General features: G+C 43.2%; 1 protein-coding gene across 1 annotated transcript in view; it reads right to left on the minus strand.

Annotated features, from left to right (window-relative positions):
- Positions 1-15,576, minus strand: part of PEDS1 (plasmanylethanolamine desaturase 1) — a 38,397-nt gene that overhangs the window by 12,431 nt on the left and 10,390 nt on the right. Inside the window, exon 2 of the mRNA XM_028735186.2 lies at positions 14,930-15,049. Within this exon, the coding sequence (XP_028591019.2) occupies positions 14,930-15,049 (120 nt within the window). The remainder of the gene's footprint in view (positions 1-14,929; positions 15,050-15,576) is intronic.

Consider the following 15,576-nt stretch of genomic DNA (forward strand, 5'->3'; position numbering starts at 1 on the left):
ACCACTTACAAAGCAAGAAAAAGCTGCCGGCTCCTGGATAGGGAAGGATGAGAGCCACTCTCATCTGAATTGGGCACTTATTCTGCAGTACAGCAATAAGCACACAGAGATTCATGATTCACAGGCCAAGTATGAGGAAGTCTAATGCAATTTAGCAGCAGCTCTTAACAGAATTTATGTACGGTATTCTGAAACTACTCAGGCAAAGAGCCTCAACAGGTTTCCTAGTGTTCTCAGCAGGGTGTGTAGCTGACCCTTATATGCTGAGCTTTGATGTGAAATATTCAATGAGTAGAATATCAGAACATAAATTCAGCAACACAGAAATTACATTTGGGGTTTCATAAGTGATCTGGCAGGAAATAACATATTTTTCGCTCTATAACACGCACCCGACCATAACACGCACGTAGTTTTTAGAGGAGGAAAATCCGTAGGCATGCCACCCGTAGGCATTTCCTCCATAACACGCACAGACATTTCCCCTTACTTTCTAGGAGGAAAAAAGTGAGTGTCATGGTGCAAAAAATACGGTATATGCATGGATCACCTATAATAGGAATATGAAGGAGTTAAAAGTTGGAAACACTGTAAAGAGAAAGTGAAGTGTGCCCTTTAAAGTCAGGCTGGAATGCTGGCCAAGTGACTGATCAAACATTTAATCAAGAAGCTTTCATAATTTTTTTGTATGCCTTCCCCTACCCCTGTGTTTCTGTGAGCCCTGACCATTTAGCCTTAGGAGGCATAGCTGCTAGCAGAATAGCTGGGCAGCTATTTTCTGCTCCTTGCTGCTGAGCAACTGGCTCTTAACACCTGTATCTTGGGGGAAGACAGCTTCATGAGCTATGTAGGAGCTATGTATGGCATGTTATAAGAGCAGCCACTAAGAGAAGCTGTTCCTTTGAGGTTGTCATGAGTTGGGACAAGGGTACCACCCTACTTGATTGCCATGAGCTGTGTCCATTGTGTCATGAAGTAGTGATCGCTGGGTGAGGCCCCTCAGGAAGGTTGTAACAACTAGTCCCCAAAGTGGGAGCATGTGATGGGGCTGGCTGGTTGCCAGCATTCCCCAGCCCCTATAAATCTTCGAGTTACCCTGCCGGGTGAGAGCTGGGTGAACGTCTGAGCAATTTAGTTAACTGGGTTGGTGTGCTGACAATACTATTAGTGCCTGGTTCCTGCTACTTGCCTGCACTGTGATTTTTGTAACGCCAGGAGTTGTGTGTGATTGCAGAGGTGAGAGGGCTTGAAATATGTGCTTGTGAGAGGGGCATGGCTGGGGATGGAATGAGGCTTACAGAAGCCGACACACAAGCTGTCACCACAGTGACAAGAAGCTGTAACTTCCCAGGAGATGCATATTTTCATCAGATTTGCTGTGGAGGAAGACAGTCTCACAGTCATGGTCTGGCATGATATGGTGCAAAGATTCTGGGAAAGAGCAGACTCTTGAGTTCAATGCTGCTCTTCAGAAATGCATGCTTTAAATTTGACAATGCGTTGGCCCTACTTTAGTGTTAGCTTCATAAGTTTGCTAGCAGATTCTGTCTAGGAAGAGATCTGGTAACAAAGCCACAAGGCTACATACAGTGGAACCTCGGGTTGCAGATGTAATCCGTGACGGAGGCACGTCCGCAACCCGCAGCATTCGTAACCTGCAGCACCGCGTCTGCACACACGCGTGATGCAATTTGGTGCTTCTGTGCATGCGTGAGAGGTGAAACCTAGAAGTAATCTTTTCCGGTACTTCCGGGTTTCCCATGGTCCGCAACCTGAAAACATGTAACCTGAAGTGTTTGTAACCCGAGGTACCGCTGTATTAGTTTCTACCTTTACTTCTTCATGCATCAAACCTTCCCAATCCACAATCTTTTTTGCCATATTTTTACTTAGAAATTGCCATTTCATTTGACCTAATAGAAGTGATCCTTTACCACTGGTGAGGAAGACTCCCAAGCAGTGTTAGAAACTCAGATATATATCAGATCCCTCTCTAAGTGACATTTTGCTTTCCCCAGTTGCCAACCTGGGATCCAGAGATCTCTTATGTCATCTCAGTTGGACCCGGGCCAGTTGCAAAACGTGCCTGGCGCCTGTTTTATTTCTAAGACTGCTCCTAAGGAACCGCAAACAGGTTCTCAGGTATGCTTTAGTCCAAATAAGAAACAGCAGGAATTCGTTCTGCTGATTCTTCTCCTATCCGAGTGTCTGCATAAGGGAGGGCAAGGCTGCCTCCCCTCCAGCCCTCTCTGGTTGCTAGAGGGCTCAATAAATTGGGAGCAAGGAGAAATATAAGCTTGCTGGTATGTCAAGATGACCTAGGGAACGGGCCACAGCTCAGTGGAAGAGCATATGCTTTGCATGCAGAAGGTTCTGAGTTCAATCCCTGGAATCTCCAGGCAGGACTGGGAAGGTTTCCCTGAGAGTCACTGCCAATCAGTGCAAGCAACACTGGGCTGGATGGACCACTGGCCTCACTCTGCCCAAGGCAACTTCCTTTGTTGTGGGCATTTGTGGACCCCTGCTTTCACATTTGGAACTGAAAGTTCCTACTGAGACCTCCACAGAATTCATTCTGCCCCTTTTGTGAATGAAAAAGTCTTTTTATAATGAGACAGAATATTCTTTGTCAACGCGTCCATGCTCTGCCTTCAAGCTCAGTAATAGATTCACTGTTGCCTACAAACAATGGAGTATTCAGAGTTGAACTTCCCAATGTCACCTCATGAGCAAAATTAACAGGACTGGCACAGCCTCGTGGAAAATCCAGGGCCTCTTCTGAAGTACACCATGCCCACGCGTGTACCCAACAAGTGCTTTCCGTTCCCCAGAGTCACTGTGTCATTCTCCCCTTATGCCTGTGCAAGTGCTTTCCGTTCCCCAGAGTCACTGTGTCATTCTCCCCTTATGCCTGTGCACACATGACTTCAGTCCCTTCCAACTGCTGTTGCAATCCTACCACTCCTAACACAACAAATACTCTCCCCCTCCCTTCCCTTATTATCACTGTCCACTCCTCTCCAAAACTAGTTTCAGCACAGCTTTAATTTTAGTTGCTGCCCATTTCCAGGATGATGCAATTGCTAACTTCTCCTTCCTGCTACCGGTTTCTGGCCAGGCTGTGATGCACAGCTGGAAGGACTGTCTGCATTCGAACTGTTGCCATTAGAGGCTCTCCTCTCAAAGGCCTTATGACTGTTCAAACACCCTAAATCTAGCCTCCCGCAACCTAGGGCTCTCCAGATGTTCTGGGCTACAACTTCCACCAGCCCCTGCCAGCATAGCTTTGCTGCCTTATGCTGATGCATGTTGCAATCCGAAACATCTGGAGGGCGCCAGGTTGGGGAAAGCTGCCCTAAATTTTCATGCCGTGGGCCATGGGTAGGAAGAAAGCAACTCCTCTTTCAACACCAGGCAAAAACATGGCTATCTCAGCATTTGACTCAAGCGATGTCCCTTGCTTGACCGCTGGTGTTGTTAGCAGATTGTCTTTTTATATTGTTTGTATGCAAAAGAAATATTGTTTTAATAGAATCATAGAACTGTAGAATTGGAAGTTTAATGTTGATTATTAGTCTGAGGTTACAGGAACAAGAAGAGTAGGATATGAATAATGCAAATAAATTAAATAAAAATAGACCCATCTTGTTAGATAGAACTCAAAGCATGGACGCCTACAGGAAACAGCCAACAGCAACAATCTTCATATGGGACAGCTGCATATTCCTGCATCGTAGTGGGTGGAATAGATGATCCTCAGGGTCCCTTCCAACTCTACAATTCTATGTTCCAGAAAGGAAGTATTTCATTGTTTACACTTAAACCAAATTGTTTAGGGAGGTTATTAAGGATTTATGTTTTTAGATAGGTTGTAAGCCACCCAGAGTGGCTGGGGAAACCCAGCCAGATGGGCGGATATAATTATTATTTATTATTATTATTCTGTTGGCGCAAGGATTTCTTGCTGAGCGACAGAACTTGCCCCTCCTCCCACCTCACATCCACCTAATTCGGAGGGTTCTGCCAACCCTCTGGAGCAGATTTGGGGATGGTACACAAAGAAGGGTGAAGAAGTTATGTTGTGCATATGGTAATTCTTGCATTAACAGAACTAATTTGTTGGATACCACCCCTGGTTTTATTATTATTATTATTATTATTATTATTATTATTATTATTATTATTATTATTATTATTATTATTCCAATGTATCTGCTGACAAAAATAAACAAATAAACCCTCACCATCTTGTTCAAGGAGCACAGGGGACAATGTTAAAAAGGCAAGCCAAGCTGCAATGCAAGAAACACTTCCAAGTGTAGGAACGCAAGTAATACTCAAGTATCAGATCCGAAAAGGATCCATGTGAGCACCCAGTGCTTTTTGTTTGAAATATCAAGGAAATGTCAGAAAGGACCAGGGCTGAAAAAAGGTACAGGAATGGAGAAATGCATCTAATACAGAGTAACAGGTCCTATTCTTTAAAAATAGTGATAACAGGACTCATGAGAATTTGTTTTCCTACCAAAGCAACCATGATAACAGTATCAGAGTGCCACAGCCTTCTCAAGCAACGGCTCCTTTTGGTTTTTCTGTTATAGGAGCCAAATACAGGAGACATATTCCAAGAGCAGGGGGCAGCAACCTTTTCCAGCCGTGGGCCGGTCCACTGTCCCTCAGACCTTGTGGGGGGCCGGACTATATTTTGTTTTGTTTTTTTTTTATAAATATTTTTTATTGCGTTTCTTTCCATAGGTTCACAAGTTCAAGAATACAAGAGTAAAAAACAAGAAACAGATTATGAAGATATAAGAAAATAAAAAAGAATAGATATATGTCAAATCCTCTTTCCATAATTTATCACTGTCAGTTGGACCTCCTCACATCTTCCAGGCCTTGCGTTCTATGCAATAACAGTGTCAGCAATTTGTTACCTTATTTCGCAACTTACTGTAACTTTCAATTATTATGTTTCCAAATTCAGAGTGTTATAACCCAATTTTAGTTCCTTTAAAATAAACATAATATATTTGTTTCACATTTGTCTCCTCTTTTTTTTCTTTGTTATCACTTACTTTACCATTTACTTAATCAAATTGCGAAAGCATAACATTTCCTAATCGTGCACATTCTTAACATTCATACAGTTTATAATGTTTTTGCAAATAGTCTTTAAATTTTTTCCAGTCCTCCTCTATTATTTCCTCGTCCAGATCTCGGATTCTGCCAGTCATTTCAGCCAGTTCCATATAGTCCATCAACTGCGTCTGCCATTCCTCCAGTGTGGGTAAATCTTGTGTCTTCCAGTACTTTGCGATAAGAATTCTTGCTGCTGTAGTTGCATACATAAACAAGGTTCTATCTTTTTTTAACACCTTCCGGTCCACCATGCCCAGAAGGAAGGCCTCCGGTTTCTTGGGAAAGGTATATCTAAATACCTTTTTAAGTTCATTATAAATCATTTCCCAGAAGGCCTTCACTTTTGGGCAGGTCCACCAGAGGTGAAAGAATGTCCCTTCTGCCTCTTGACATTTCCAGCATTTATTATCAGACAGATGATATATCTTAGCTAACTTGACTGGGGTCATGTACCACCGGTATACCATTTTCATAATGTTTTCTTTCAAGGCACTACATGCCGTGAACTTCATTCCGGTGTTCCATAACCTTTCCCAGTCTTCAAACATAATGTTGTGACCAACATCCTGTGCCCATTTTATCATGGCAGATTTAACTATCTCATCCTGTGTGTTCCATTTAAGCAACAAGTTATACATTCTTGAAAGTATCTTAGTCTTTGGTTCTAACAGTTCCGTCTCCAATTTTGATTTTTCCACCTGGAAACCAACTTTTTTGTCCATTTTAAAAACCTCTTGAATTTGAGCATAATGTAACCAATCTCGCACCTTACTTTTTAACTTTTCCTGGCTCTGCAACTTCCAATTATCTCCAATTCTTTCAATTCTTTCCCAATATTTTGGCCAATAGGCCTCCATATTGGGTCTTTTTCGAGCCTTGGCCTCCATCGGTGATAGCCACCTCGGGGTCTTACTTTCTAATAGGTCTTTGTATTTCATCCAGACGGCAAAAATTGCTTTTCTGACAATATGGTTTTTAAACAATTTGTGCGCTTTCACCTTGTCGTACCACAAATATGCATGCCAACCAAAGATATTGTCAAACCCTTCCAGATCCAAGACATCAGTGTTTTCCAGCAGGAACCAATCTTTCAGCCAGCAGAAGGCTGCAGCTTCATAGTACAACCTCAAGTCCGGCAGGGCAAACCCCCCTCTTTCTTTTGAGTCAGTTAATATTTTAAATTTTATTCGGGGCTTTTTGCCCTGCCAGACAAACCTGGATATATCCCTCTGCCATTTTCCAAAACATTCCACTCTGTCCACGATCTGTAGGGTTTGGAACAAAAATAACATTTTCGGCAATACATTCATCTTTATAGCTGCGATTCGACCCGACAAGGTGAGTTTCAATCTTGACCAAATTTCCAAATCCTTTTTGATTTCCGTCCAACATTTTTCATAATTGTCTTTAAATAAATTCAAATTTTTAGAAGACAAATATACCCCTAAGTATTTCACTCTTTTAACCACACTTAATTCTGTTTCTTTCTGGTACCCATCTGTTTCTGTAGGTGTCAAATTTTTAGCCAAAACCTTAGTTTTCTGCTTGTTCAGTTTAAATCCCGCCACCCGGCCAAACTCAGAAATAAGTTCTAAAACTCTTTTTGTGCTAGATTCTGGCTCCTGTAATGTTAAAACTAGGTCATCTGCAAAAGCTTTCAGTTTGTATTGTTTCACTCCGACCTCTACTCCTTGTACCTGCCGGTCCTCCCTAATCATGTTCAGCAACACCTCCAGGACCGAAATAAATAAAAGAGGAGATAGAGGGCACCCCTGTCGTGTCCCTTTTTCAATTTTAAATTCCTCCGTCACCACATTGTTCACTATCAGTTTAGCTTTTTGCTCTGAGTAAATTGCTTCTATTCCATTTTCAAACCCCCGTCCCACTCCCATCCCTTCCAAATTTTTCTTCATAAACATCCAAGAAATGTTGTCAAATGCTTTCTCTGCATCAATGAAAATCAACACCGCCCTTGTATTCCTCTTAATTTGCAAAAGCTCCAAAATGTCGATAACATTCCTGGTGTTATCACACATATGTCTACCAGGGAGAAAGCCTGCTTGGTCTTTATGAATTACTTCATTAAGTACCTTTTTAAATCTGCTTGCCGGGCCGGACTATATTTTGGGGGGAAATATGAACGAATTCCTATGCCCCACAAATAACCCAGAGATGCATTTTAAATAAAAGGACACATTCCACTCATGTAAAAACACGCTGATTCCCGGACTGTCCATGTGCCGGATTGCGAAGGCAATTAGGCCGCATCCGGCCCCCGAGCCTTAGGTTGCCTACCCCTATCCAAGAGTATTGGTCCAGAGTTATATTGCAGAGGCAGCTGTGTTAAGCAGTGAAATAGTCTTGAGGCACATTCATTAAAAATCAATGATGATATTGTGACAAAGGCTTTTTTGGGCTAGGAAGCTGCTTCATCAAATGCACAAAGGGGGGGGGGACAGAATTAATAATAATAATAATAATAATAATAATAATAATAATAATAATAATAATTTATTATTTATACCCCGCCCATCTGGCTGGGCCTCCCCAGCCACTCTGGGCGGCTTCCATAAAAACCAAAAATACAATAAAATATCACATGTTAAAAACTTCCCTGAACAGGGCTGCCTTAAGATGTCTCTTGAATGTCAGGTAGTTATTTATCACTTTGACATCTGCTGGAAGGGCGTTCCACAGGGTGGGCGCCACTACCGAGAAGGCCCTCTGCCTGGTTCCCTGTAGCTTTGCTTCTCGCAATGAGGGAACCGCCAGAAGGCCCTCGGCGCTGGACCTCAGCGTCCGGGCAGAATGATGGGGGTGGAGACGCTCCTTCAGGTATACTGGACCGAGGCCGTTTAGGGCTTTAAAGGTCAGCACCAACACTTTGAATTGTGCTCGGAAACGTACTGGGAGCCAATGCAAGTCTTTCAAGACCGGTGTTATATGGTCTCGGCGGCCGCTCCCAGTCACCAGTCTAGCTGCCGCATTCTGGATTAGTTGTAGTTTCCGAGTCACCTTCAAAGGTAGCCCCACGTAGAGTGCATTGCAGTAGTCCAAGCGGGAGATAACCAGAGCATGTACCACTCTGGCGAGACAGTCCGCAGGCAGATAGGGTCTCAGCCTACGTACCAGATGGAGCTGGTAAACAGCTGCCCTGGACACGGATTTGACCTGTGCCTCCATGGACAGCTGTGAGTCCAAAATGACTCCCAGGCTGCGCACCTGGTCCTTCAGGGGCACAGTTACCCCATTCAGGACCAGGGAATCCTCCACACCTGCCCGCCTCCTGTCCCCCAAAAACAGTACTTCTGTCTTGTCAGGATTCAACCTCAATCTGTTAGCCGCCATCCATCCTCCAACCGCCTCCAGACACTCACACAGGACCTTCACCGCCTTCACTGGTTCTGATTTAAAAGAGAGGTAGAGCTGGGTATCATCCGCATACTGATGAACACCCAGCCCAAACCTCCTGATGATCTCTCCCAGCGGCTGCATGTAAATGTTGAAAAGCATGGGGGAGAGGACAGAACCCTGAGGCACCCCACAAGTGAGAGCCCAGGGGTCTGAACACTCATCCCCCACCACCACTTTCTGAACATGGCCCAGGAGGAAGGAGCGGAACCACTGTATAACAGTGCCCCCAGCTCCCAGCCCCTCAAGACGGTCCAGAAGGATGCTATGGTCGATGGTATCAAACGCCGCTGAGAGATCCAGCAGAACTAGGAAACAGCTCTCACCTTTGTCCCTAGCCCGCCGGAGATCATCAACCAGTGCGACCAAGGCAGTTTCAGTCCCATGATGAGGCCTGAATCCCGACTGGAAGGGATCCAAATGGTCCGCTTCTTCCAGGCGTGCCTGGAGTTGTTCGGCAACCGCTCGCTCAATCACCTTGCCCAGGAATGGAAGATTTGAGACTGGGCGATAGTTGGCCATCGTGGCCGCATCTAAAGATGGTTTTTTAAGAAGCGGTTTAATAACCGCCTCTTTCAGCGGGTCTGGGAAGGCTCCCTCACGGAGGGAAGCATTCACCACCCCACGAAGCCCATTGCCCAGTCCTTCCCGGCTAGCTTTTATAAGCCAGGATGGGCAAGGATCCAGGAGACAGGTGGTTGGTTTCACTCGTCCAAGCAGCCTGTCCACATCCTCGGAGGTAACAGGTTGGAGGTAACAGGTTGGAATTAATACCATTTGCTTCAACCAAAGGTAAAACCAGGTAGCTATATTGAGTGGAGTACGTCCTCTTCTAAAATGCTTGATTAAACAATTCAAAAGACATCTTGCTTGAGAAGAGGGGAGATGCCCAAGGGTCAGGTGTTTCAAAGTAGTTGAAACTCGCAACACTTGACATCCATTGCTTGGCACTGAAGTTCCCAAGAAAGCATTTTCAAATTGACAGAACCACTTGAGTACCAGCCTGCCTGTCTTTGGAGAAGAGCTTCAGCAGATCTCCAAGTGCCTTCAGAAGCACACTACGCAACAATAAAGGCAGCTATTTCAGTGGTGGCGATTCTTGGTTACAGAAAACCCAACACATGGCACCTACATTACCATTTCCCCCAGACACCTTAAGTTCCATAATGACATAGGTTGGTGTTATGCTTTTAGCTTCTGCCTCTTAATATTGTCAATGTTACAGTTTTATTGTATGTTTTAGGGCAACGTTAGCCAACCTGGTGCCCTGCAGATGTTTCGGGACTGCAATTCTGACACGTGATTTTAGCCAAGTGTACTGTATGTGCTTTTAAATTACTGGCTTTGTTTTATATTTTAAACCTGACGCCCACCAGATGTTTTGAACTACAGTTCCCCGTTTCTTTTTGGAAACTGCTTAATAGGTTTTCTTTACAATCAAGCGGTATATAAATTTTACAAAATAAACAAACAGCTGCAGTTAATCACTCATTTCTGCTAATTGGGGCTGATGGGAGTTCTAGTTCAAAATATCTGGAGGTTGCCAGCTTGGTGAAATCAGTTCTAGAATCTGAAGTGTTTCTCTAGCCAATGAGCAAAATACAGACAAGAAACTATCTGCTTTTTTAAAAGAGAAAGGGGGAGCAAGTGCACAGCCTCTCAGCGCCCACATCTCATCCAGATACAAAGTGTAGTGAAATGGGGAGAATCGAACACTTGCATTCTCCTACCTGTACATGTTAGGATTCCTAGTGCCTGAGCTTATCTGAGGAGCAAGACAGCTCTACCCCTGCAAAACTGTGATAGGAGCAACACCACTGTGAAGCATCTGTTTCAAAATCTAAATCATGTTTCACTAAAAAGCGAACAGCTTGCTTATTATCCTCCTGTAAATTCATTTCTGACATTAGGACAAATGTTAGTTTAAAGTGCATGAAATTTCACCCCATCATATTCAGCCTTGTTGGAAAATTGCCGGCATGTTATTGCAAAACAACCCGCGGATCAAGGGTCCAGTTCTTGATCTTTGCTAAGGGGGGGAGGGTAGCTGCCTTGCTAAGGTACATACAGTACCTTAGATCATAAGACTTAAGTGTAATCTAGCGTGCACACATTTGCACTAAGTTCCTCTTTTCCAGTCAAAGCCACAGAGTTTTAAAACAGGCATTAAAAGCGCTCCCCATTTGATACCAAAATAAGAACTGGAAGAAACATTACGTTGCTCTTGCACACAATCTTGTCAACGAGCCTCTCTGCTCCAGGCTAGAATTCCACATCTAGTTCTTTGCAGCTCGTTAATGCAAGACAACAAAGCTCTGTGGCAATATCACAGCTACTCAGTGGAAGAGGTTTTGAGATGTGCAGGTTAGATATCAGTTGCTAGAAAGGGAATGAACAAGTCCTAAGGACTAGAACCTACAAGTCAGGACGCCTGTTTGATTCATACAAGAATCCAGTATTCTTGGGCTTCCATCAACAGCACAGTATAACAGCAGCAGCAAACCCTTTATTGCTGTTTAAGTTAACAACGGGTGCCTAAAGTCCTGAACAATTACTAACCTCGTAATGCCAAACAGTTTTAATTCGCTCAACAGTTTATGGAGCGCCCTCTGAGTAAATGAATGTAAGCCTACAGAACACACAGCTATACTGTTTAGTCGCCCTGTTTAAGAGCTCCTGGCAAATAGAAATTCAGCTTGTCACATGACATTGGAGGAATTCCTCAAGTGTAAGCAACTGGCTGCTTTTTTGGATCTAGACTACAGATAACGTTTAAAAAAAAAAAAAAAGGAGTGCCAGTGGCTGCCAAGAAGCTCTGCTTACACTGAATCACAATTCCACTATTTTAATAATTTACTACTATCTAAATAATATTATCAGTTAAGTTGTCAACCTTATCAATTAGTAGCTGAACTGACAACAGATTAGGGATCTTATCACCATAGATGTGAGAAGTACCTGCTATCAATTAACATGAATGAGAACTAAAAGCAGCAGGTGAATCTTCCATTTATATTTCTACAAGCAAGACTGAGCCAAGTTTTTTTGTTTTTTTAAAAAAGAGGAATTCCCCTGAAAAGAAAGAGGTGGTGGTGGTGGCACTTGCTCAGCAGCTCGATGCCCACTGAATGCATTGATACATATTCATCCCCAAACAAGCTATAAAAACCCTTCCACTCAAGAACAGCCATGAGTGGCATTGCTGAAACCAAGGATGATATTGAAGAAAGTTATATTCAGAGAAGACTCACTGAAATTAGTGGACCTATCTTGGTCGTGCTTATTACCGCATTTACTCAAATGTAATGCACACCTTTAGGGGCCAAATCGTGTCACAAAAATTAGGGTGCGTATTAGATTTGATGGTGCCAGCAAATGGTTTTAAGGCATGCATGTCCAAAGTCTGTTTCGGGGGCCTAATCTGGTCCGCTGGTTGGTTTAATCCAGCCCCTGTGGCAGTTTATTTCCTGGTGTAAAATCCAATAAAAAGCTCAACAACTTCAATCTAAAAAAAAAAAAAAGTTCACTTCATAAAATCTGGCCCTCTTTGAAAAAAGCTTGGACACCCCTGGAAGTGAGGTGCACATTACATTCAATGGTGCATTAGCTTCGCGCAAATACTGTAATTTTTATGGATCTACTCTGAGTATAACTTCATTTAATACCATCCTTGCTTAATATATTTCAGCAGAACGAATTTATTATCACTTGAGTTTTCATCGACCAGTGGACACTTCATGAGCTGCATAAAGTCATAGCAGTTTCTTGTTTTATGCAATCATTTTATTTGTTTTATAATTGTCTATTTTATTATTGTAACCTGTCCTGGACAGGTAAGAAATCCAATGAATTAGAATTTTAAAAAATTATCTTCAGCAGATACAATGACCAGAAGGGAAAATTGCAAATGATTGGGTTAAATTGTAATAAAATGCAAAAAAGAACAATTTATATGTGAAGGCAATAAACGTATTTTTTAAAAAATGAATGCAACAGCAGCTGCAAGGAAATTTAAGCAGCCTCGATGGTGGGTGGATGGAGCAGAAGTTTCTCTCTGTCATAGTCCCTGTCAAATTTAACTCTCTAAAGCTGCTCTGTGAAAGCGTCCCTTGAGATGCAAGTAGGAGCCCCAGAGAGGTTGTTTTTGTGAAGCTTCCCCACATTTGAGGCTGCTCCAGTTTCCCCCACAGCTGCTATTTGCATTTAGACACAGGACATTAACAGAATCCCAAACCAGAACCAGATCCCAAAGCCAGAGAGAACAAGCCACAAAATGCTGCTCCCGGGTGACCTGTATTAAGATGAATGGGTTTCACATAAGCACTCTCATAAAGCACACCACCATACGCAGCATTAATTGCAGCAATATTTCTCTGAAAGTCAATAAATACATTTTATGAATGACAACACCAAAGTATACATCCCTGATATTCCAAACTAAGCCAAAGTGGAAGAACTGTCTGGCCTGCAACGCAGAGCTCGGATACAGAACTTCTAAGAACCACAGTTCAATCTCTCTACACAGGAGCCCTTAAGTACCACTCATTAACCATTTCCCTGAACAGGAAATATTGACAATTTACACTCAAGTGCCGAGGAGCCAGTCAAATAAAGTTATTGCAAATGTATCAGGTGTCAGAATGATATCTTTGTATTCATTTAAGTATTTATAAACCACACTTTCATGTAAAATATCACAAGGCAGTATAAAACCTAACAGCACAGTATTACAATAAAAACAGCTGTAAACACGTCGAACACATCAGTAAAGCTGGTTGGCAAAGCATCTCAGGTTTGAAAGGCCTGTGAGTATTAGCTCGTAAAGGTAAAGGAACACTGACCATTAGGTCCAGTCGTGGCCAACTCTGGGGTTGCGGCGCTCATCTTGCTTTACTGGCCGAGGGAGCCGGCATACAGCTTCCAGGTCATGTGGCCAGCATGACTAAGCCGCTTCTGGCGAACCAGAGCAGTGCACGGAAAGGCCGTTTACCTTCCTGCTGGAGTGGCACCTATTTATCTACTTACACTTTGATGTGCTTTCGAACTGCTAGGTGGGCAGGAGCAGGGACCGAGCAACGGGAGCTCACCCCATCGCGGAGATTCAAACCGCCGACCTTCTTATCGGCAAGCCCTAGGCTCTGTGGTTTAACCCACAGCGCCACCTGTGTCCCTAGCTCTTAGAAGACATCTAAAAGCAAGTGATAGTGGCTCCTACTGAACTGCTTATAGGCAACGCATTCCACAGGGTAGGCCTATGCTCGGGAAGGGCTAGCCAAACCTCAGGGTTTCTTGGGCCAGGTGCTGGTATGGTAGCAAGTTACTGGACAGCATAAGTCAGGGCAGAAATTTAAATGCTGCTAGCCCAAAAAACACAGCATCTTCAATAGAAGTCAGTGAAGTCACTTTGAATCCTCTTTTGCTGGGGTCAGCACACAGCAGCCACTCTCACAATGGAAGGTTCCAATGAAACCAGCATTCCAAATGACTGAAGTGGCATTAATATGGCTAAGGGAACATTTTCTGTTTCGGATTTCTCAGTTAACCCGAAGGTAGGCTGCGTATTACACAGCTCCTATTTGCCAAGCTGACTTGTGCAAGCAGGAGCAACAAGTGCAAAAATGCAGGAAGCAGGAAGCTCAGCTATATACCAGATGACTACTTGGTTCATCGTTTCTGAGAAGCCAAATGTGGTTTGGTAATACAATGAAAATATATGCCCTCACGGCATCCGACTGGTAGCACTTCTACCAGACAGCCTAAAGGATATGGGTACTAAACTTGAGGACGTTTACAAAAACCAATTCTTTTGCAGATTTTACTTCGCCAAATCCACCACACCATATATTATTGCTCTCAACTTATAAGCCACCTTCAAGAGCCCAAGATTTATGAGTATAGAGAGGAGGCAGGAACACACATATTATCCTTGTCCCCAACATTCCCATCCCCACAGGAAGAAACTTCGAGCCTCTGCTCACTTGGCATGAAATTCTGATGAAAATTCTATATTTACCTGACTGAACAAGCTTAGAAACCTCCGTGTGAATGGGAACATTGCATTATCAAGGTTCTCAGTCACAGGGAATATTCTAAGCATGCTCAGCTGAACACACTTAGAATCCTACTTCAGACTTTGTGTTCAGTGTGTGAGGATCATAAGTGAAGGCAACAGGCATCGGCTTGTGTGTGTTGCTCTACTCAGTTTAAGCCCTCACCTATTCTACAGCACACCTGAATGGAATAGATGCTGCAGATAATAACATGCTTCCCTTAATTAGGGTGCTAAGGGTTAAGCTATAAGCATTTATGATGACATCTTTGTTTCCACTGTGCACTTCTGCAATTTGCCTACTGTATTATATAACCAGTTCATACTTACATATCCCAAAAATAATTGAGAAGGCATGTTCCAGTCTCAAGCAGAAGAGAAGATGGTAGAAGTTGAAAGACATCAGAGAAAAACATAAGATGACACTAATCCATTCCTGCAGTCTCTTCCCTGTTTAACAAAAAAAAAGCATTTTTTTATTTAACAGGTAGATTGAACAGTGAACACACACACAGCTTATTTTTTAAATTCTACAATAGTGAACATAAGAAAAACACTGCTGGATCAGTTCAAAGGTCTATCTGGTCCAGCATCCCATTTCCCACAATGGCCTAGCACAAGCAGTGACAGGTGGATGGGCAAGTTCCTAGCAGTGTTCGAAACTCCCATTGTTCTAGGCGCATTTTGTGGCAGGGGAGTTCATTAGTGCAAGCAATTTCTCAGCTCTGGGCGCAGTACTGTGCCTACGATTTCAGATTAAAACTGCAGAGTGGAAGGAAGACCTTTTTCTGCCTCTGCACTTCCAGCTACTCCCTGAAGACCGGAGCAGAGACCCTCTTAAGAATATTATGGGGGGTGGGGTGGACAGGGGAAGGAACAGACCACGTGAAAATTGAACGTAAAATTTTAGCTGCGGTTCCTTCATTTTCAGCTTTGTATTCTTGTTATAAAAAAAAGTGTGCCTAGACATTCCGTTG

The sequence above is a fragment of the Podarcis muralis genome, chromosome 5 (genome assembly GCF_964188315.1).
Source record: "Podarcis muralis chromosome 5, rPodMur119.hap1.1, whole genome shotgun sequence".
Lineage (NCBI taxonomy): Eukaryota > Metazoa > Chordata > Lepidosauria > Squamata > Lacertidae > Podarcis > Podarcis muralis.